The sequence below is a fragment of the Rattus norvegicus genome, chromosome 4 (assembly GCF_036323735.1).
Source record: "Rattus norvegicus strain BN/NHsdMcwi chromosome 4, GRCr8, whole genome shotgun sequence".
In the NCBI taxonomy this organism is placed as follows: Eukaryota; Metazoa; Chordata; class Mammalia; order Rodentia; family Muridae; genus Rattus; species Rattus norvegicus.
In genome coordinates, this window is record NC_086022.1 from 121,332,460 (window position 1) to 121,354,486 (window position 22,027).

Sequence of the window (22,027 nt, forward strand, 5' to 3'; positions counted from 1 at the left end):
CCCATTGTTGGGCATTTAGGTAATTCTCGGCTTTTTACCCTAAACAGCCCTACCATAGACTCACAGGAAGGGAATCTTTTCTAATGCATTTTTTTCTTAAGATAAAGACTTGTTGGATGAAAAGGAAGAATCTTCATTGTGTTAAGAGCACATGATACTTCCTGCCGATGCATCCTCTCATCCATGACTCACATGGCAGCCACATGGGACCATTTAATTTAAACAAAATTAAAAGTTCACGTCCTCATTTGCATGGGAGGGCACATATGGCAAGTAGCTACTGTTCTGGACAGCAGGAGCACGAAGCACTCTGCCCTTCTAGAAAATTCTACCACGCAGTTCAAGTGCACAAAGACTACCAGTTCACACTGTCCCAAGCAAGACAGGGCACAGGCGGCCACTGCTGGACGTCGTAATGCCTTAAAAGCCTCTGCCAACATAATAGGACAACTGCGCCTGCCCCCACACACCCCTTGAATTGCTAGTGGATCAGAATGTTTCTGTTAATATATTAGCTTTAACAGATAGATGTTCTTCTTTGGAAATTAAGACATAAAGCTATTTTCTAGGTAGCTTTTCCACACCAAGAGTAGTCTTCAGAGAGAAAGTTGGGGCGGAAAAGCTTTAGTAGCTTGTCGTACTTCACCTGTGCTGTGCACCCCCAAGACCACAGAGCTTATCTATTTGAATCCCCCTCTAGTCTTCCAGGCGTCTGTGTTCCTGCCATTCTCTATAAGATGTAAGCCTGGGGTTCCACGGAGAGTCCTTGTCCACATACCCTTTGAACCTTTCCACGCTGTTTTCAGTGATTTGCCTTCTAGTATTTTTAAATCTTTGCAGAGAAAGCATGCCTTCACTGTTCCTTTCAAAAAATTACACCTTTTGACTTAGTTGCAAGGCCCCACACCCCAGAAATGATCCTAAGATGATTCTGCTGAGTCCTTTCCATCACCTGAAGAAATTCCATTTAGAAATTGGACCAAAAAGTTCAGTTCAAATTATAGATTTAGGCCTCCAGGTTATGTTCGCAGCACCCAGGCAGTCTTCTGGGGAGACAGTGATTTTCGTTTGCTCAGGTTTCCCTGTGGGTCTCTTGGGATGTCTGGGGCTAAGGCTTCTGTCGTTACTGTTTGTTTCATGAGACAGACTCAAGTAACCCAGGTTGGCTTCAAACCCATTATGCAGCCTAGGAGCCCAGGATCACCTTGAATTCCTCCCAACTGCAGGGATACAGGTGTGCACCGCCACCATCACAGTGAGCTTACGGGTTTTATGGTGCTGGGGCTTGGTGCATTCTAGGCAAGCACCCTGCTTGATGGTGGCACAGATCCAGCCCCCAAAGTTCCCCTGAGAGGGGCACAATGGGGAGCACCATGGGTTCCAGACACAGTCCCAGAGTCTCCCTGACCCAGGAACTCCGGCGCCCACCTGCTAAAGTAACAAAAGATTTTCAGTTCTTAGCCCGGGCCTGATTTTTTCTGTATCCACCTTCTCGTAAATCTGTAAGAAAGAGACCTCACTTTTTTATCCAAAGTATCTGGAGTTCAAAACAGCCTCTACGGAAAAACCAAACCCCAGCAGCAACTGGGAAGCACATTTAGGGTCCAGCGGCCAGCTTCTTTTTCAGGACTCTTGTTCCAACTCCCAAATACTTTCCAGTCTGTGAAATCCACCTCCCCACCACTGTAGCTGCAAGCGCCTCTGCTGGCACCGGCACAGATCTAAGGCGCCCGGATCTTGAGGGACTTTTTTATTGTTGTAGCTGCTTTTCAGCAGATCGCATGGAACTTACTTGAGTAACTGTGGCTTGGCAACCCCGTAGGGATCTGGAAAGTGTCGAACTGGCCTTAACTCAGTTATTCCTTAAGCAAAGCTCGTTTTAGTAAGGAGTAATCTTGCTGGTTTCCCTGGCAGCCCATCAGTCAAAAACCAACAGCCCAAATTTACCTACATCTCAGTTCTGAAGGCAAAGGGTGCTGGGGACATTTGCCAGGATTTGAAAGCATTTTTGGTTGACACCACTCGGGCAGAAGAGTGGCTGTGTACTAGGCATCTGTGTATAGGGTAGGGGACAGAATGGTGCTTACAGTCCTAAAGCGGAGGGTGAAGTCCGCACACACACACACACACACACACACACACACACACACACACACACACACACACACACAAACCTAGTTGGAACCCCAGAGGTGGAGAATCCGTGCCTTCGACTTCCACAAGTGGCCAGGGTCGACGGGCATCATGCCACGAGAACAAAGACTTTATTTTTACATTTTGGAAAAACAGATGGCTAATTCTGAAGAGTATCCTCGCCTCTAATTTTGGAAGTTTCTGCAAATTCTACTTCTGGTTGCAATTCCTAATCCCCAAGGTGGGAAGCAGTAAGACAAATAGAGCCAACTGCATCCTTCCTGGACTCGCAAGCCCCAGCCAGAGACAGTAAAGAAAGCAGGCTAAGAAGTCAGGAGCCCCGCAGCTGCGGACCAGAGGCCAGCTGTGGTGCGCCCTAGGGACCGTCCCTCAAGAGCAGCATCCTCCAGGCACTTACTTGTCTAGGATGAAGTAGAGGTCGAATCCCCCGTAGCAAGCTGGTCCCCCGTCCTCTCGGCGGCCCCCTTGTCCGGCGCACACGAGCACGAGCGCAGCCACGCAGAGTCCCCGCAGGCCCGTGCCCAGGCGCCCCGCGCGGTCCATGCTGCAGCTGGAGCGCTGGCCTCGCTGGCGTCCGTGGGACATCAGGGGCGCGCCATACGCGGCCTGGGCTCCCGTCAGGTCCCTCGGCTCTCTGCAAACGCCCGGAAGCAATTGTCCAGAGAAGTTCAAGGATTTCGCTTTAGTTTCCGCCGGTTCAGCGCCCGGGTTTCGAGTTTCAGGGACCCCAGGGCGCTCTGCTCTGTGGAGCTCTCGGGCTCGGGCCACCAGGCGGCTCCCAAGCTGCGCTCGAAGCTTTGCAGTCGAAGCAGTTCCGTCCCGACGGCTCTTTGTCCTAGATTTTTAAGTATGATGGGGTGGGTTTTCAAATTGTTCTTGGTTGGGGCAGTGCGGTGTCTTTGCTCCCTCCCCTTCTTCCCCTCCTTTCTTTCTTTCTTTTCTTTCTTTCTTTTTTTTTTTTTTTTTTTTTTTTTTTTTGGTGAAAAAGTCCAAAGAGTGCCATCTTGTGGCCAAGGGCAGCGAAAATGTTGGGGTCTACCAGACCTTGGCTGGGGCAGAATTGGGTGGGGACTTTTGGCAGTGGATAAATCTTAAACGTTTTCAGGTGAGCTGCACGTCTTTAACTAACCCTTCTTTTTCGTCTCCTTTCTTGCCTTAACCACGGCCACCTCTTTATCCTCTCTACCCCCCATCCCCGATGCCTTCTTTCTGTTTTATTCTTCTGCATCTGCGGATACCGTCGCTGTAAACATTTGATGAAAACTCATTTCCTTCAAGCAGGGTGGCTCCAACTCTAGGTCGGGATTTTTCAAACATGAGCCTTTGTGCAAATGAAGCACAAGGCCTTTGCAATCCGAGCCACCAAGAGATCGTGCATATATTTATTTTTCATTATTATTATTTTATTTTTATGATCATAAAGGGCTCTGGTTGAAATCTGCACATACAATGCCACCAAGTGTAATCGTTGAGGCTTGGAGCAGCCAAGGCGTCTAGACTGTCCTCATCTCCACGTTTAAGGGAGTCTGCGGTAACCACTCTTCTTTCTGCCTGCGAACTTTGTTTTTCCCTCCCCATCTTTGTTGAAGCACTGTGAGGGTAAACAGCTTTCAAAGCTACAGACAGTTCAGGGAATTAAGCACTGTACAAGAGTCTTGTGCTTACCTTTCTAGACTGAAGGGTCTTCCTTAGTTCGAGTCCCAGTTCCCACAGGACACAAGGTCTAACTTCCCCACCCCCTCTGAAGATCCCAAATCAATGTGCACTCTTGTCCCAGCTTCAGGCTCTTCTAGATAGGCACACCCAAGTCTTTTACTCCTCATCATGGCCACCCTGGCAAATTTCCTCCAAAGCACACATCATAGAATTCCAGTATCTTGGAATAATCTATTAATCATTGATTGTGTTTTCAAATAAGTACTTTTTTAGTGACTTGCACTAGTTCCCCCTGAGGTGATCTCTAGAGTCACCCAGCCTCAGTTCACACACCTTCCACATAGAGTGATGTGGGAGTGACTTAGTTCACAGTGCAGAATTGATGGTGTCTGATTTTTTGAGGCACAGATATGGGGCACGTAACTTCCCTTGGATCACTTCTTTAGATGCTCAGTGGTACATTGTGAAACTCCCCCACCCCCACCCAGGGCCTTTGTGAAGAAGCCCCATGTGGCTGGACACTGCCACCCCCCACCAACAGCTAACACTCACCCTGGTGACATGTTTGAGGATTAACTGTTTCACTACTGATTCTCCAGTGCCTGCCAAGCCTTCAGGTGACTGCAGCCTCTGACACCTAAGCAGGCACCTGACCTGGCCCTCTGCTGACTCCCAACCCTGGAAAACGGGAGACAATGTTTGCCTGTGTTCTGAGCTCCTGGCTTTGGGATGGTTTGTTATGCAATCAACAGATAACTAATACATGCCTGTTATCACTTTAAACACTGGAGAATTTCTGTAGGGAAAAAAATGATTTGACCATTTCCCAGACTTGCTTGTCCGTGAAGCTGTCTTCCAGTACTACCTGCTAGCACCCACAGTTTTAGAATTACTGTTTGCAGGAAAAAATAATTAGGGGAAATAAATATACTCTAACTGATTATGTTTGCTTTTTCTATATTTTTCTTCTGCCTTAAACAAGGAAAACCCATCTTGGCCCCACCAAGCTCTGTGATAAGAAAGAGGAGGGGAAATCTACAGAAACCAGCTAGACCAATGAAGGCTGGAAAACTGGGAGAGGGGGACACTGGTCCAGGACGAGAAGGAACTTGGGGATAGTGTAATAAGAAAAGAATTCTGAGACTGGGGGGAAAGGGTTTGCATGTTCCTGCAGGGAAGCAAGGGACAGGAGGAACCAGGGGTTAAGAACATCTCTTTCACATGCCCTGGATGGTCTCTGAGCTGTTTAAGAGATTGGGTGGGAGAGGAATGCCTTGAGAGTATTATGGGGTGGGAGTAGTCTAGAAGGTCAGCCTGGGAGAGAGCATCGGGTCGATGATAGATCTCCCTGAGGCCCCAAAACGCCATTGTGTAGGACAGGCAAAGGCTTAGGTTGAGCATGGGAGGAGATTTCATTCAAAATATGTGAGAAGTGGGGAGGGTAGAAGAGTGTGGCCCACCAAGGATAACTGTGGCCCTGGAGAGGGCAGAGAAGTAGTTGGAGTCATCCAGCTATTGGAGAGTACCAGCTGCCATGCCTCTTTCATGATTTTGCAAAGAGGCCTTTTGATCCAAGAGGATCACCCCCAGTGTGCTGCTGCTGCTGCTGCCTCTGCTGCTCCTTCCTCTTCCTCCTCTTCTTCCTCTTCCTCATCGCCCTCCTTCTCTTCCTTCTCCTTCTCCTCTTCCTTCTCCTCCTCCCCCTTCTCCTCCTCCTCTTTCTCCTTTTCCCCTTTTCCTTCTTCTCCTTTTCCTCTTCCTTCTCCTCCCCCTTCTCCTCTTCCTTTTCCTTTTCTTCCTTTTCCTCTTCTTTTTTATCCTCCTCTTCTTCCTTCTCCTTCTCTTCCTGCTCCTCCTCGTCCTCCTCCTTCCCCCTCCTTCCCCCTCCTCTTCATTCTCCTCTTCTTTCTCCTCCCTCCCAGCCAGGGTAGAAGCCAGGGTGTGAAAGAGTCTAGACAGTCCATGTACTGTGGACATCAGGAGAACAAGCCCTGGGAACCCCCATTAACCTGACAAGTGTCAGTTTCACTCGGGAGTGTTCCAGTGGAGATGAGCAAGGGACATGATCCTGTGCCGTGTCAGTGGGAAGTGAACCCCTTCCTTTCCAGGTGATAAGAAACAAGGAGGTAGTTTTTGACTATTCAGATGTTTTATCTTCCATAGGAAAAGTACTTAAGAATTCCAGAAATCTCTAGTCTCTGTCTTTCAAGAGATTAGAGAAATTGCTCTAGACTGGGAGTAGCAGCTTCTTACTGATGCACTCCCTGTGGACCCCCTCCCTCCCATGATCCATGTGCCAAGCTGTCAGACACCTGCTAGGTTCTGCATTACTCTCTCGAGCTGCTATCTAATCCTCCTGGAATCTCGTTGGGCATCAACATGCTACTTGAGTTATTGACAAAGGCTCTAAAAAGGGCTGCAGACAAGTACAGACAGAATAAAACTTAAATTGTTTCTCTTATAAACAGCTGCCAACAATGTGGACAAATCTAACACATTTGTGTCACATTTCATGTCAATTGAATAAGTCCACTATTTGTAGGTTCTCACTAGTCCCTGGACCACACACTGTGTGTGTAAAAAGGCCAGGAGAATATTTATCAGAAGCAATTTATCATCTGGAACAACAGAATTTCTGAAAAATCTGAGCCATATTGGCTTTGGTGGTGGGATAAACAAAAGTACTAGTGATCAAGCAAAGCCCAGGCTTGGGAGCAGTCACCAGGAAGGCGTCATGAGGAATCCCAGAGGCCTGACAATCTACAACTTCAGTCCAGAAATGGTCAGAGCTGTTCAACCCAGGAACATTAATACCACCACCATCCCCCAAAGCCAAGCTGAGTCTAGCTTCAAGGAAGTTAGATACAAAATAGCTCTTGGTTCAATCCAATGCACCAGCCCAAAAGCCCTGTTAGCAGCCCTTGCAATGCAGAGACAAAACCCACTAACTGTGGAATATCACCCAACTCTGACTAATCAATCCAGAGCCCTCCAAAGAATAAGCTCATGTTGTAGATGGGTCAATTATAAGTCCAAACCAGATCCTACTTAATCCAGCCACAAGCTAGCTCTGCTATAGCTACTGTCTAGATTAATCTTAGTTTTCTCATCACTGGGACCAAAAAAAGCAATAAGGGGATCTTTAAATGGGAAGGGATACTGCCTCTGATGGTAGCAAGAACTCAAGACAGCTGATCACATTATTTCTAGGGTCAGGAAGGAGAAGGCAATGAATCCCAGAACTCAGCTGGAGCCCCAGCCTGTGGAATGTTATTACCTACTGTCAAGGTAAGCCTTCCTACTTCAACTAATCTAATATAAAAAAAAAACTCCCGGGCTGGAGTGATGGCTCAGTGGTTAAGAGCATGGACTGCTCTTCCAGAGGTCCCGAGTTGAAATCCCAGCAACCACATGGTGGTTCACAACCATCTGTAATGAGATCTGATGCCCTTTTCTGGTGTGTCTGAAGATGGCTACAGTGTACTTAAAATAAATAAGATAATTTAAAAAAATTCTCTTAAAAAAAAAACCTCTCTCACAGGTACGGTCAGAGGTTTAAATACCAGGCAATTCTGAATCCTGTAATATTAGCCATCACTATTGACCCAACCTCCTGAAGAACTCCTTCTCTGGTCTTTGCCAGGATTCATTTCACAAGGAACAGAGACTAGGCCAATGAAACTCAAAAACTGAAATGGGTCAGTACAGTCTGGGGTTCTGAGCAGCCTGGAGCTCACATATACACAATAGATAGCCATCTTAGATAAGCCAACACAGAGCCAATCACAGACCGGGTCAGTTCAGCGCTAATTCTGTTCAACTCTGGCATAGGTAAGAGTCATTCTCACAAGCTGTAGACCAGCTCACAACTGATGATGACAGGGAAAACCTCTCCAGATCTGTCAGGCCCAAAATTGTTTTGGCCCTTTCGATGTCCACTGCTGTTGGGGTATCTACAAGAGAAGACTACTTGGACATGGGTTCAAGCCTTTAGGAGGTCTTTAATTGTCCTGCTGGTAACTGTACTGTGTATTCAGGACCTCAGCGTAGTCCTAAGACTTTCTCAGGGTGAGCTTTTTTTTTAATTATTATTATTAACTTGAGTATTTCTTATTTACATTTCGAATGTTATTCCCTTGCCCTGTTTCCGGGCCAACATCCCCCTAACCCCTCCCCCTCCCCTTCTATATTGGTGTTCCCCTCCCCATCCTCCCCCCATTGCCGCCCTCCCCCCATAGTCTAGTTCACTGGGGGGTCAGTCTTAGCAGGACCCAGGGCTTCCCCTTCCACTGGTGCTCTTACTAGGATATTCACTGCTACCTATGGGGTCAGAGTCCAGAGTCAGTCCATGTATAGTCTTTAGGTAGTGGCTTAGTTCAGGGTGAGCTTTTAAGCACAGAAAACCACATCCTCCATTCACACACCTCAGTCAGAAGAACAGTTAGCCAAAAACAGACTGCAGAAGCCAAAGGGCAAGGTTAGTACATTTAGAGACTTTTCCAGAACGTGGACTTGGATGATCAGGTCTCTGTTCTCGTCTTTGCAGGTATTCCAAGGTCTGAGTTCACTTCCATCATGGCGTCAGACGTGAGGGGCCGCATTACATCACTGTCTAAAGCGCAAGCAAGTGGCCCTCTGAGTGTGGGCATGTGGTGCATGTGTGGATGGGTCCTGTGAAGGATGCTTGTGCACTGTGGAACAACTCCAAGATCATCTTCAAGGTACAAATATCTGTAGAACACTAGAAATGGATGTAAGGATTTAAGGGACACAAATAGTGATGGCCTATTTTGCTTCTTTCCTTGTCTGATGGTCTCTTCTTCCCTGATGAAAGCTATCAAAACACGCAGAATTAATGTTCCTTCTTCAACACTGACTGGTCAGAGTGACCTGCGAGTTAATAACAGAGTCTCAAACTAAGCTGTCAGGGAAGGGCAAGTTCTGCTTGTGCTAATTGGTTGACTGTGGAAGTTCCTTCATCCACCCTTGGCACAATTTCCAACTTCATAATAGAGAATGACAATATTAACTACATGGCCAAGATGTTCAGCAGGTGTGCAAGACGGCCCCGGGGAGCTCTCACTGGGCTTGGGATTGGATTGCTGCTGGGAGACTCTGGAAAATTGCACTTGAATTTCTTCTGGGAGTAAGAATGTGTTTAGGAGAATCACTTGCAGATCATGTGATTTTTCTAACAGTAAATCAAAGCTCACTTAGTGTATAGGCTATTCATATTATCAACTTGTAAAAAGGCGAAGATGAAGACTTTGGCTTACACAGGAAGGACTAGGAATTGGTGGTTTCCTAGGATGCGTGTAGGAAACAAATGGACAGACTATCAGTAAGCCAGTGGCGAAAGTCCAATTTCTACAGCCAAAAATGTCTAATAGCTGAGCTCTAGTGAGATGTCTGAGTGCATTCTATAACTAGAGATGCTCCTCTGTTTCTTAATTATTATTGTTATTATTATTATCATTATTATTATTTCTCTCTCTGTGGTATTTGTATATGTGTATGGTATGTGTGTGTATATGCATGGTATATGAATAGAATGTGGATGTGGTGTGTGTATATGTGGATGTGGGGTGTGTATATGTGGATGTGGGGTGTGTATATGTGGATTGGGGTGTGTGTGTGTGTGTGTGTGTGTAATGGCAGTGAGGAATATGCATATATAAGAAAGGTCAGAGAACAACTTTTTAATGTCTGTTCTCTCACCCTTTTGTGAGTTATAATATCCAGTTCAGGTCCCCAAGCTTGCTTGGCAAGTGCTTTTATCCACTGAACCATCTCTGCTGGCCCTTACTGGTTTTTGAGATATCTAGATCCATTTTAAAAGCACAGATTAGGAGTTAGGGGAAGGAGTGAGGGGTCATATAATCAAAATATATTGTATGCATATATGAATTTCTCAAAAAGTCAATAAAATATTATGATAATAAGTATACTTACTATTCATTCTTATTAATTTGTTCATTGATTAAATACCTTTCAGGTATCTACTGTGATAACTCATCTTCATGATCAACTTGGCTAGATTTGGAGGCACCTGGGAGACAAACATTTGGGGATGACTGTGAGGGTTTCTAGAGAGTTAACTGAAGAGAAAAGTCCCAACCCAAACATAGGCTGGGGGCTGAGACTAAACAAAAGGGGGAGAAAGGAGCTGGAAAGCCCACTGGGCACCAGCGTTTATCTCTGTGCTTCCTGATGGAAGTGAGCAGCTGCCCTCAGCCCAGCCTCCAACTCTTCTCCACCATGATGACTGTATCCTCCAACTGAGAGACACAGGAGACATTCATTCCTTTCTCGGGCTGCTTTCTCAGTATTTTTTGTTATAAGAATTGAGAAAAAAGTAACAACATATGTATTTATGTGGAAGTCCCTGTGCTTTGAATGGGGGAATAGGTGACTTAGCTTAGATTTCCATAGAGATTATTGGGAGATAGAAATGTATAGCCAGTATTAGCACACATGATGTTTATCTTATCTTTGAGAGAAAACTCAACATGTCCTTTCCACCTCATGACAAGTCCAAAAGAATAATAACGTCCTTGGCAACCCATTCACTAGGACAACTTGTTTGGAGGTGAATGATCTAAGAAAACACAACTGTTTCTTTCTGTTCTTGTGAACTCCCTTTCAGTAAGAGACCTAAGAGTGATCATGAAGTAGCCCATGAAGATAAGACTAAATTATGGGCTATATAAACTGCCTCTAGCTTGAATGAGAGATCCAGGATGCTCATCCCCACTCCTAACCCATTAGGACCCAGAGCACGGTGGTGTGTGAATGGAGCTATAGCTAATGAAATTTGCATTTCTCTGATGTATTTGCTCTGAGCCTGAGTAGATAAGTAAATATGTGCCCAACCAAGATGGGTATCTGAGAGACTGGCTCATCCTGGACCCTCATACTTGATGTGTTTGTCTTTCTTGTGGCCAAAGTAAAAGCCAAGAAACCACTTGTCACCTATGAAGCATGAGGGTCAGCAGGTTTCCTGAGTAGGAACCAATTCTGAAGCCACTTGGTGCACCTGTCAAATAGAAAACTCCAGGCACGAAGGGCGCTGCGATCGCAAGCTCTGTTCTCTTCCCCATGGTATTTCTCATCACGGGTGATTGCTGTGAAATCTTAACCATGTTGTAAGTTTGGGCCTTTAAATTGTTCCTTATGCCCAAAGAAAACAGTGGAGTCAGTGAGTAAACATATAAAGAAAGCCAAAGGGAATTATTATCTTTGGGTTGAAATAGATGAGACACTCAGTGGAATTATTACAAATCCAAGAGCCAATAAGGAAGAAATAAAGACCCACAGTCAGAAAACTGCCCCAAGGCAGAAGGAAATTCTTGGGTGGTAGATAAGGAGGAGCCATAATTTAATGTTTGGACAGAAACTTACAATGCAGAAGCATCATGGGAATTCATTGCATACTTCCTAAGTAATGGGGTCCGTTTACAACACAGCTATTGACCGTGCACTCAATTCAGGAACTGTGGGAAACAGAGGAAGGGAAGAAAAACACTCAAGCCCAGCAAAGCAGTGGCGCTCTAGGCATCCACAGTGGATATTTTTGGAATGCTTTCCCACATGTTGATAGTTCTCCATAAATCATGTTTTCCCAACATAGAATTGTTCCAATTACATCTTCTAGTCTTCCTTGCTCTCCAGTCTAGTCATATGAACTGCAGGATTGCTGTGCCTCCCTCGTTGGATGACTTGACCTTGCTCTGAGATGTAACTTCAGAAACATTTTCTCTACAGTTTCTGGTATATTTTCCTTCCCTGTTACCCAATGCCACCGCTTTCTATTTAGTTATAGAATTATAATGCGGAAAATAGCTGTGTGCATTTTACATTCGGAGGCAACGTGTGGACAGAAGAGCTTTGGAAGCCATGACTTGTGGGAACTGGAGCTATGTGTGCTTAGATGCCTCCCTGGGCATTGAAAAAGAGGTAAACAATCAATCGAACAACAACAACAAAGTTAGAGGCCTAGTGAGGAACCTTGGAGAACAGCAATGTTTTTAAAGAACGTGGCATTTCTAAGAGAGAACAGCCACGCACTCCAGTTGGAACAAAGACGCAGAGCACTGAAACATCTTCATGAGATTAAGCAACTAGAAATTCTTTGGTGACTGTTATACATTCCTAAAATATAGTGACCTGTGAGAGAGAAGCCAACACTTCAGCAAAATTTAAACCAACATGTGGCCTCAGGTAAAGGTGGTGTAATCGTTGGTTTAAATACCATCTTGCCACAACCCAGAATGACCTGAGCAGGGATCCTTAACTAAGTGATTGCCTGTATCAGGTTGGTCTGTGGGGCACTGACTTGTTAATTGATTTAGGAAGGTCTGGCCTACTGCGGGTAGCACTGTTCTCTAGGCAGGTGGTCCCTGAACTGTCTAAGAACGCCAACTAAGCATGAGCCTGAGCAATCCAGGAAGCAGCCCTTACGGTTTCTGCTTGACTTCCTGCCCTGATTTCCCTCAGTGTTAACCTTTGACCTGGAAGTGTAAGCCAAACGAACCCTTTCCTCTCACCTCATTTTGTGTGTGTGTGTGTGTGTGTGTGTGTGCGTGTGCATGTGCGTGTGCGTGTGTGTGTATGAGTTTTATTGCTTTTACTCTCCCTACTTTGGTTTTAGTGAGATTCTGAGTACACAGATGCGGTCCACTCACCATCTCTTCCAGTGACAAGCTTTGAGCAGACTGTTCAGTGCCCCTCACCTGAGAAGGGCACAGAGAGTCTCTTCCCTGCATCTCTACTTTAGCTCACCGGATGGTAGATGTGATGTAAACAGGGATTTGAGATGTGATTGGAAGGTTGACAGTGCTCCCTGTCCTTACCCTAAGCAAGGTTTCTCTCTGGAGTGTGATATCTCCTCTATCTGGAGCCCAGAGTGAGGCTCCTGGAAGAAAACAGAGCCAGCAGGACTTGTGGTTTGACATAGAGAAGTTCAGCTACCCCCAGTTTCAGTCTGGCAGCTGCTGGCTAGCTACCACAGCCCAGTAGAAAATGCTTGCTCTCGAATGCTGCTGAGAGCCCAGGATGGTGTTAATACAGATGGCTTTAATAGTTGACTGATGTTGTTGATACGGTCTGGTCCTGAGTAGTTAGCTAATGTACTTAGAAACCAGTTTTTGACTCCAGCTTTGCTTAACGTATCAGTTCATACTATCTGCAGTGGGTACTATAGGAGACGGGCTATGCCTTCTGTGCCCAAGCTCTGACACTGCTCATAGAGACCTGGTGGGGAGGACTCAGGAAGGGACAGGTTCTCTGTGTGAAGTCCCCTCTCTGTATTTTTCTATAGAAGATTTTTAGCAAATTGCTGGAGAGAAGTCTGGGCTGAATTTCACTATTTCTTGAGCAATTTTTTCGGGATGAATTAAATGAGGAGGGAGAAGCCATTTGATTTCCTGGAGCATGAAAGGCAGCATTGTTGATTTGGCTTCCCTGTGTGGTTAGCTAAAGGAATCAGAGGCTCTGGGCAGGCATAGATGGGTGTGTGTGTGTGCGTGTGTGCATGCGTGTGTGTGCGTGTGTGTGTGTGTGTGTGTGTGTGTGTGCACGCGCGCGTGTCTGTCCTAAAACTCTGGCCTTTGATGTTCCTCACAATAACCATGAAGGACATAGATGTTATCTAAGGCTTAGTTTGTGAAGTTGTCACAGATCACTCCTTTGTCTTCCAGAAATCTACATCTTCGGTCCCAGTGAATGGAATTGAATAAATTTGTGTGAGGAGAAATCCTGGGCTCATACTAACTAGGCTAACTAAACTAGGCTATCATAAGTAGAGCTAAGCTAGGATCTCTGATCCCTTAGCATTGTGTATTTGTTTCTCATTTTAGTAATTTGTGATATTAGTGAATATCTTTACTTTTACTTTAATATTGTATATTTCCCCTTGTTGAAAATTCCTATTTATGTTTATTGTGTATGGGTGTTTTGCCTGTATGAATGTCGGTGCGCCATGTGTATGTCTAGTATGTGTAGAGGTCAGAAGAAGATTTTGGATCTCCTGGAACCTGAGTTAGGGATGGTTGTGAGCTGCTATGTGGGCACTGAGAATTGGGCCTGCCTGGGTTCTCTGGGAGAGTAGCAAGTGGTCTTAACCACTGAGCCATCTCTCTAACCCCCTACCACTGTGATCATTAATGGATCTCAGATAATGTTTTGCCTTTGGGGGCTTCAGAATATTTCAGAAATAACACTAATTTGCAAAAAGTGATGAAATTGCAATATAATGAAGATAACTATGATAGTCTCCTTCTGGTAGGCACTGGCCAGTGTAGATCACTGTCTAAGTGACCAATTATAGATCACTGTCTAAATGACGGGTATGGATCACTGTCTAAGTGATGGGAATCGACGTTTTGCTCAGTTTGTTAGGTTTACATAGTAACAGCTCAGGTAAACATAAAATAATGGAGCGAGAATTCTCTGATGATTCTAGGAACTGAGCAACATATAGGAGCAGCTTTTAAAACGAAGTGCTGGCTCCTGTTTCAATACACAAATGTCGGGAGTCTGCTTTCTTTCAGATCTTTCTCCTTCAGTGGAGACCCATGTGCTTGGGTGCCACGTGATCTCACTCTTGCTCTGTCATGGAATGTACCTGTAGACTATTGAATCAAATATGGTCAAGGGAATATAGAAGTACCATTCAACTTGAACTGGGAAGACATACAAATGTGGAGAATGAGGCTGGCTTTCTGATCTAGTTATCATGTCCTATGATAAGAAAAGTGTCTTCAGAGGAAAGAGAGAAACAGAGTTTACAGAAAGGGAACGTACAGTTCTGGGAAGAGAGAGGCAATCTGAGGTTCTCAGTATCGACGGGATTGTGCTCTAGTCTTTCATTACCAGTGTCTCTTCCTTGGGTTATTATAGACACTTCTGGGTCCTTGGAGGAAACTCTCCTTGCACTTTGAGTGTTTTTTTTTAAACTTGCTGATCCTAAATACAGCAAGACAGCAGAGACCTATCTGAGCCCATCCCCAGGCTGTGATTTGTAGCATCTGAGGCCTCTGAAGGGGTCCTTTATAGGGGCGAGATCTTGAATACAGGCTGACAGGTGGATCTAACGTATGTCACATTGCACTCCCATAGAAACCCTGAGTGATGTCATTACAAACTGTTTGTGCTGCCAGGTGGGTTTATTGAACCTTAAAGAAGCTAATCATAACTCTCCGAGAACATTCTCATAATTAGGTATTGCAATGGTCAGAGCCCACATTTTGTCTTTCTGTGACTTCTAGTATGTTTCCACTGATGTTTCACAGAAGGACATGCGCAGAATCCAGAGTATGTTAGCTGTGTAGCACTTCTTTGAGTACAAAGGCTGGTTTGGTCCTGTGAAAAGAAAAGAAGTCTGGATCAGTGACTGTCCTGGGACTCTGCAGGGACAGGAGAGTGTCCTGTCATTTCTAAACTGTACACTAATTTCAAAATCTTTCTCTATTCCGTCTTTTCGTCTCTGTCTCTCTGTCTCTTACTGTTTCTAACTTTGTTTTTCTCTCGCGCTCTCTCTCCTTTCACTTCAGAGATTTGAAAACTTGCTGTTAGATTAGGTTCTCAGGCTCATACCCTGTAGATACTGTTCTTTGAGTGCCAAGGAGTTAAGCTCTACAGAAAGTCGGCAGATTCCATTGGCGCTCCCCTTTCATTTGGCCACCCCTGCTTCTCACACTTCCTTTGAACACATTTGGAGTTTACTCTAGATCCCATCCAAAGAGACAGTCTGCTATAAAGTTAAAGACATAGCACCTGAGCCAGACAAGGGCTTTATGAACTTTCTCTGTGTCTCAGTTTCCAAAAAGTAAGACTAATAGCAGAACCTGTGGATTCTACTAAGATTTCTGTGAGGAGTTTGTGACCTAATACTTTCGAGGCATGGACAACTGTCTGACGAGGAGCGAGCATGAATCAAGTGTCTGCTATGTAATGTCATGTGATGGGTCCATCTGCGATCACACTTTAGAGTGTCTAATAGCTCTACCATTCCTGCGTTGGGGTATACATTGTCTTGGGGTACATACCTGGAATCTCCTCAGCCACATAGGTAGGGATGCCCCGGCACATGCTAGCAATCTTCGGCCCGAATGTATTCACGTCCTCCACTCTGGTAGGGTTGATGGAGTACATCAAGTCCTTGGGAGATGCTCCCTCGGGCCCTTTACCCTGAAGTTGAGAGTGAAGGGAAAGAAAGAAAGTGAATGAGCACTGAGCCCAGGGCTTTACTGATCTGAAGAGAGAGGCAAGGGCAATTCTTGGTGGCCATTTTGTTTCTAACTAAGGTGAAGAGACAATTCTAGCTTTGAGTGTCTTGGCATTTCTAAGTGTCTGGAGAGACTTAGATAGTTTAAAATTGTAGTTGTTTACAGAAGTCTGAAGCAAAACTTATTCTGAAATTTGAAGCACTTTTTGCTCTCTTAGATCCTTAGGTAGTATTATGTGATAACTTCCAAGATGGGGCTTATATATATTCACCAGCTTGCTTGTTATAGGAACCAGTTTCTCACGCAGAAGAGTAACTCAGGCATCTGGCTGTGAAAACCGTGGATTCCCTCTTTCCATTTACTATAGCTACGTTGACAATGGATACAGGACACTTGGTTACATTTGGTTTTCAAGCAACAAGTCTTTTTTTTTTTTTTTTAAAGTATCGAGTATCTGAAACATTGTATAGGACATACTTAGACTTTAAAAAGGATTTCTTTTTATCTGAAAATCCAGTCTATATGTCTTCTAGTTCTGATAACCCCAACTACTGTAGGACTGTGTCCTTGAAGTATAGAGGGCTTGCACTGAGATGTGCAGACTTTTGGGTCTCTGACACTCAAGGTAGTCAGCCCTTTATTGGACGCTGCTGAGGCAGATATGGGCCACAGCATCGGATACAGTGGAAACCACCCCCATTCAAGCAAGCACCTCACATTTGTTACACCTTTGTGCTATTTACCAGGACAAACATGCCGGTATGCTCCACCACAGAGGGAGTGGGTGGGGCTGTAAGACTTCCTGTCACTCCAAAGAAAGGGCTCGCCTTTACCTTTTGCTGCTTGACCAGTGTATCGAGGTCCTGAAGGGAGGGCATGGCGTCCTTATTCATTTTGTGCACAATGCATGATTTCTTGGCAAAGAGTCTCGTTGCAGCAAAACTCTATTAAAGAAGACAGAGAGCGGTGAGGCACAGGTTCCCTGGGAGCTTCGTCACAAGTCACAGCTGAAGGAACCAAGCTACAAGATCACAAGGAGCTGGGACGAATGCTCAGGGTCTGGGTGTCCTGCAATTGTGCCTCTGGTTAACATGTAAGGATAACCTGCAAACTCTTAGAGGGTGGATAAATCTAGGTGTGATAGGTTGTGTGTGTGTATGTGTGTGTGTGCATGTGTGTGTGTATGTGTGTGTGTGCATGTGTGTATGTGTGTGCATGTGTGTATATGTGTGTGTGCATGTGTGTGTATGTGTGTGTCTGTGTGTGTATGTGCATGTGTGTATGTGTGTGCATGTGTGTGTATGTGTGTGTGCATGTGTGTGTATGTGTGTGTGCATGTGTGTGTATGTGTGTGTCTGTGTGTATGTGCATGTGTGTATGTGTGTGCATGTGTGTGTATGTGTGTGTCATGTGTGTGTATGTGTGTGTGCATGCGTGTGTATGTGTGTGTCTGTGTGTTTATGTGCATGTGTGTATGTGTGTGCATGTGTGTGTATGTGTGTGTGCATGTGTGTGTATGTGTGTGTCTGTGTGTATGTGCATGTGTGTATGTGTGTGCATGTGTGTGTATGTGTGTGTCATGTGTGTGTATGTGTGTGTGCATGCGTGTGTATGTGTGTGTCTGTGTGTGTCTGTGTGTGTATGTGCATGTGTGTATGTGTGTGCATGTGTGTGTATGTGTGTGTGTCATGTGTGTGTATGTGTGTACGTGTGTGTGTATGTGCATTTGTGTGTATGTGTGTGTGTATGTGTGTATGTGCATGTGTGTATGTGTGTGCATGTGTGTGTGTTTTGCTGACAAACTTTTTCAGGCTGTCACACCCTGGTCTACCTCAATGATTTCAGGAGGCAGGGAAGACAGGCTTTGCTTTCTAAAAGTACGTTTAAATAAGAAAGTAGTAATAGGCAGGTGGGGCCAAGTGTTGCTTTGCTTCTCCTCCTCTTATAACTAATATCATTCATATTTCATGCAGTCTCCATAAAATGTTGGACCTTTTACATCACAGAGGCTCTCTGCAGGGAAGACCAAAGAATGCTTGTGCTTGTCTTTGTACATAGTTTATCCTTACTATTCATTGGTTTGAATTTCCACCTATTGTGTAATATTTATTAGCGATAATTATATGTAAAAAGTAAAATCGTTCGAGCAGAATGGGCGCCTTTGCTGGGTAGCTATCATGCTCACGAACGGCTAGAATTCACTTTAAGCTTTTTTATGGGCGGTCGGCGCACCATATCTTCACCCTGTGTGTCCATTACGTACATTTTCATAGTCCCAGAGGCTGTTCCAGGAGTCCCAGCCGTTATTGTTGTCAATATTGGCCACGTTGTGCACACCGTTGATGCTCACCGACTGCTGTCCACTTCCGTCTACATTGCTGTCACCATTGATGTTGATAGTCTAACATTCAAGAAACAAGGAGTGATGTAAGATCATGTTTCTCTCCAAATGCATTTTGGCAATGAACTTGAGAAAGTGAGACTCACGTAAGCAAAGCCAGGAGCTGCGAGGAGCCCGAGCAGACCAACGATGAGGACCTGAAAGCACAGAGACCAGGGCTGGCGGTGACATGGTTTTCAGCACCCGCTCCCCTCACCAGGCTCATCAGAACTAGTTACTGATTTTACCCAGCTGTCAAACCACCAGCGCTTTCTTCTCCCACCATGCATCTTTTTAAGATTTGTTTTATTTTTTATTTATATAAATACACTGTAGCTGTTTTTAGACACCAGAAGAGGGCATCAGATTGCATTACAGATGGTTGTGAGCCACCATGTGGTTGCTGGGATTTGAACTTAGGACCTCTGGAAGAGCAGCCAGTGCTCTTAACCACTGAGCCATCTCTCCAGCCCCCCATGCACCTTTTTAACTGCAGAAAAACTTAATGATAACTTAGAATTGCTGAGTTACTGTAATGATATTAAAATGCAGTTTTAGAATTTTGACACTGAATTTCAGACATTGAAAACTGATGAAGAAAATGTAAAATTAGTGCATAGCGCAGTGCAATGAAAGCCCTGAAAAGGTTTTTCTTTTTTTTCCCTTTGTCTGAAACACTTTCTACCTAGCAGAAGGAATCCTCTTTTTCTTGTCTTAGTGGGTTAAGTGTTTCTATTTTTTTTTTTCAGTGCAAGAGAGTTAAAATTTGTCTCTTCAAAAGCCTGATGTGGAGGGAGTTTTTGAGCACAATATTGTCTCCTGTGAACGAGGCAGCTACTGAGGACTAAAGGGCCCTAGACCAGTAGTTTTCACCCTGTGGGTCACAGCCCCTTTAGAGGTGAAACAACTCTTTTTTAGGGGTCTCATCCAGTATCCTGCATATCAGATATATACATTACTATTCATAATGGTAGCAAAATTACAGTTATGCAGTAGCAGTGGAAGAAATTTTATGACTGGGGGTCACCATAACATGAGGAACTGTATTCAAGGGTCACAGCCTTAGGAAGGTTGAGAACCATTGCCCTAGACAAAGATACTCCCTGTTCACAGCTAGAACTAGAAGAGAAATGCAACCCTCTGGCCTGTGCTTGAAGCTCTCCATCCATCCTGTTCTGGGCTAGACACTTCTAAGTCACAGTTTACATCTATGATTCCATAAATTCATGAGAGTATGCTGGAATAGTGTATGTCCAGCCTGTTTGAGCCTCTGTGTCCTAGGACTTCAGTGAGGGAACTGGGCTAGCTTCACCCTCAGACTCTTTCTCAGAGAAATGCCTGCACAGGGCCGAGGGCCGCTTGCTTCTTGGAGGGCCAGTTAGCAGCCAAGAGTGTTGAAGATGAGTCTTGACAACAGCGACCTCCCAGTCTGACCAGAACATGCCCAGAACTGATAAAAGTGGAAATCACGGATAAGAAAGGAGAAATCAGAAATGAGAAAGAGATCAAGGCTAAGGAAGACTCTAGAGCCCAGAGACTGCTCGTCTTGAGTAAGAGCCTTGGGAGAGGTGATGTGGAAGATAATTCTACTGTAACCAGCCTGTGTCAGACTCTTCCAGGGCAATTCTTCTTCTTCTCTATGGTCGAGCTTGTAAACACCATGATTCCACGAAAAGAAAGGAGAATTATTACCACAGTGCCATAGAAATCAAACCCTCTCGCCCCTGACAGTGGTTCCCAGTTGTATGGTTCTGCATATGAAAGGAGGATCTGACTTACTGTGAACCCCATGTCGACAGCAGTGGTGGAGTGGAGGAGCAGGCAGGCATGCTCGGGGACGTGCATCCCTCTGGTATTTGTACCTGACCAGCTTTGCTCAAGCTAGGTGTGCTCAGGTGGAGTCTACAGCTTATCTCCCTCCCTTTCCTGTATCTGTGTGGCAGCCGAGTCCCCGGAAGCCTCTAGCTGCCTGCTCAGTAGGGCACTGAGACAGGGGGCATTCTGACTCATCACCTGACGTGAGGAAGGTATGAGGAAGTGACCCCAACGTGATTTGTGATAAGTTCTGGTGCGATGGAAGCCATGGGTGTGGGTATGTTGTACGTTGCTGCTGCTCAGACTCAGGAAAGGAATAATCCCTAAAACCAAACACAAATGAGTCCTGTGTGCTCGCCTGCCCTTCCTGATACTGGCTCCTACGGGAATGTGTGAACAGTTTCTTCCCCAATCCTACTGTGAGCTTCTCCCAGCTCTTTCTACCCTGAGCGTGCTCAAGTTGTATTGCAAACTTTTTAGCAAAACCAGTGGGTGAGGGATGACGGTCTTAGCTATGAGAGGAACATCAAGGAAGGAAACCGGCCCTGCACCCTGTCCAGATGTTTCCTTGAGGAATTGTCTGGCCTCGAAGCCAGTGCAGCTTTCACCTGTGTCATAAGTGGCTGGCACCAAAGCCGTCCCCCATCATTCATTCCTGGGTTTCTCAGCGGTAACACTGGCCACCAGGTTAGAGCTCTGGGGGCCGTTGGTGGCATCATCTTACCTTCTACATATTCAGTGACTAACTCTTGCCATTACATCTCACCCACAGCTCTGCACCCCAGCCTTGGCCAAGGCACTCCTTGACGGATTTTAACCAGAGCCGTAGGGCCAGCTGGCCTCACCCCAGGCCTCTGATATTTCAATGTATGTCCTCCATTTTCCCCAAGGTTCTCCCCTAGAACATGGCGAATAAATAAATGCTAATTTCTGGAACTTAGAAACATTCACAGGCGGTCCCTATGAAAAATTTCAAGCTTATTGGAATGGCATCCATGGGACGTCCTAAGGGGTTTCCTGCTCCCCCAGTTGCCTGTGTCGGAGATGCCTGGCACCTGCGTTCCAGCCACACCAATTTCCCCACACTATCGTAGCATCCAAGGCATCTCATGTGAACTCACTCTTTTACACCCCGCTCTTCTCCTGGACTGTTAGTTGGCAATGCTTTTGTCTTCTTCAAACTCCTCACTTCTGTGGCCACCAGACCTTCTTCACACGGAAACTTCTTTCATTGCCTCTGGGTGCTATCGAGGAACTCTGTCTTCTGTTACCCCACTTTAATACAGTTCCTTATGTTGTGGTGACCCCAACCATAAAACTATTTTGCTCCTACTTTATAACTAGTTTTTGTACTGTCATGAATCATAATGTAAACATCTACTATGCAGGATAACTGATGTGCAACCCCTGTGAAAGGGCTGGTCGATCTCCCCAAAGGGATCACAACCCACAGGTTGAGAACCGCGGCTCTAGATAATGAAAAATTTCAAATTATTATTAAAATAAGGGAAGATTTCTCCTGGGAGAGGAAGAATAAACACTCAAAATAATTTTGAAAGAGATCTGGTACTTAATCTTTTCCCCTGTTCTCTTCTAACACTGAAGCCAGTGCTTCAAGTTTGATAAAGGAGGGAAACTGTGTTCTGTTAATCGCTGATCCACAGATTCCCACTCTGAAAACCCCCTCAAACCCATAACCTTCCTCTTCTACATGGGCTGGAGCTTACGAGGCTGCAGGGGTCTGATCTCAGCTCTCGGCCAGCATCTCTTCCAGAATGCCAGTATGGCTAGATTC

At 45.3% G+C, this 22,027-nt stretch overlaps 3 protein-coding genes across 3 annotated transcripts in view; 1 reads left to right on the forward strand and 2 right to left on the reverse strand.

The window, feature by feature from the left end:
* Antxr1 (ANTXR cell adhesion molecule 1) overlaps positions 1 to 3,090 on the reverse strand; it is a 187,448-nt gene extending 184,358 nt beyond the window's left edge. Inside the window, exon 1 of the mRNA NM_001044249.2 lies at positions 2,552 to 3,090. Within this exon, the coding sequence (NP_001037714.1) occupies positions 2,552 to 2,739 (188 nt within the window). The 5' untranslated portion in view covers positions 2,740 to 3,090. The remainder of the gene's footprint in view (positions 1 to 2,551) is intronic.
* A 92-nt stretch (positions 3,091 to 3,182) lies between these two features.
* Gkn2 (gastrokine 2) overlaps positions 3,183 to 22,027 on the forward strand; it is a 46,039-nt gene continuing 27,194 nt past the window's right edge. Inside the window, exons 1-3 of the mRNA XM_039107366.1 lie at positions 3,183 to 3,259; positions 7,021 to 7,098; positions 8,357 to 8,531. The gene's annotated coding sequence lies outside the window, so the exon portion shown is untranslated. The remainder of the gene's footprint in view (positions 3,260 to 7,020; positions 7,099 to 8,356; positions 8,532 to 22,027) is intronic.
* Positions 14,958 to 20,246, reverse strand: Gkn1 (gastrokine 1). Its single transcript, NM_198972.1, has 6 exons — positions 20,197 to 20,246; positions 18,525 to 18,575; positions 18,301 to 18,438; positions 16,871 to 16,981; positions 15,858 to 15,999; positions 14,958 to 15,171 (listed from the first exon to the last, which is right to left on the reverse strand). The coding sequence occupies exons 1-6, from the start codon at positions 20,206 to 20,208 to the stop codon at positions 15,074 to 15,076; spliced, it is 552 nt and encodes a 183-aa protein (NP_945323.1). The 5' UTR covers positions 20,209 to 20,246; the 3' UTR covers positions 14,958 to 15,073.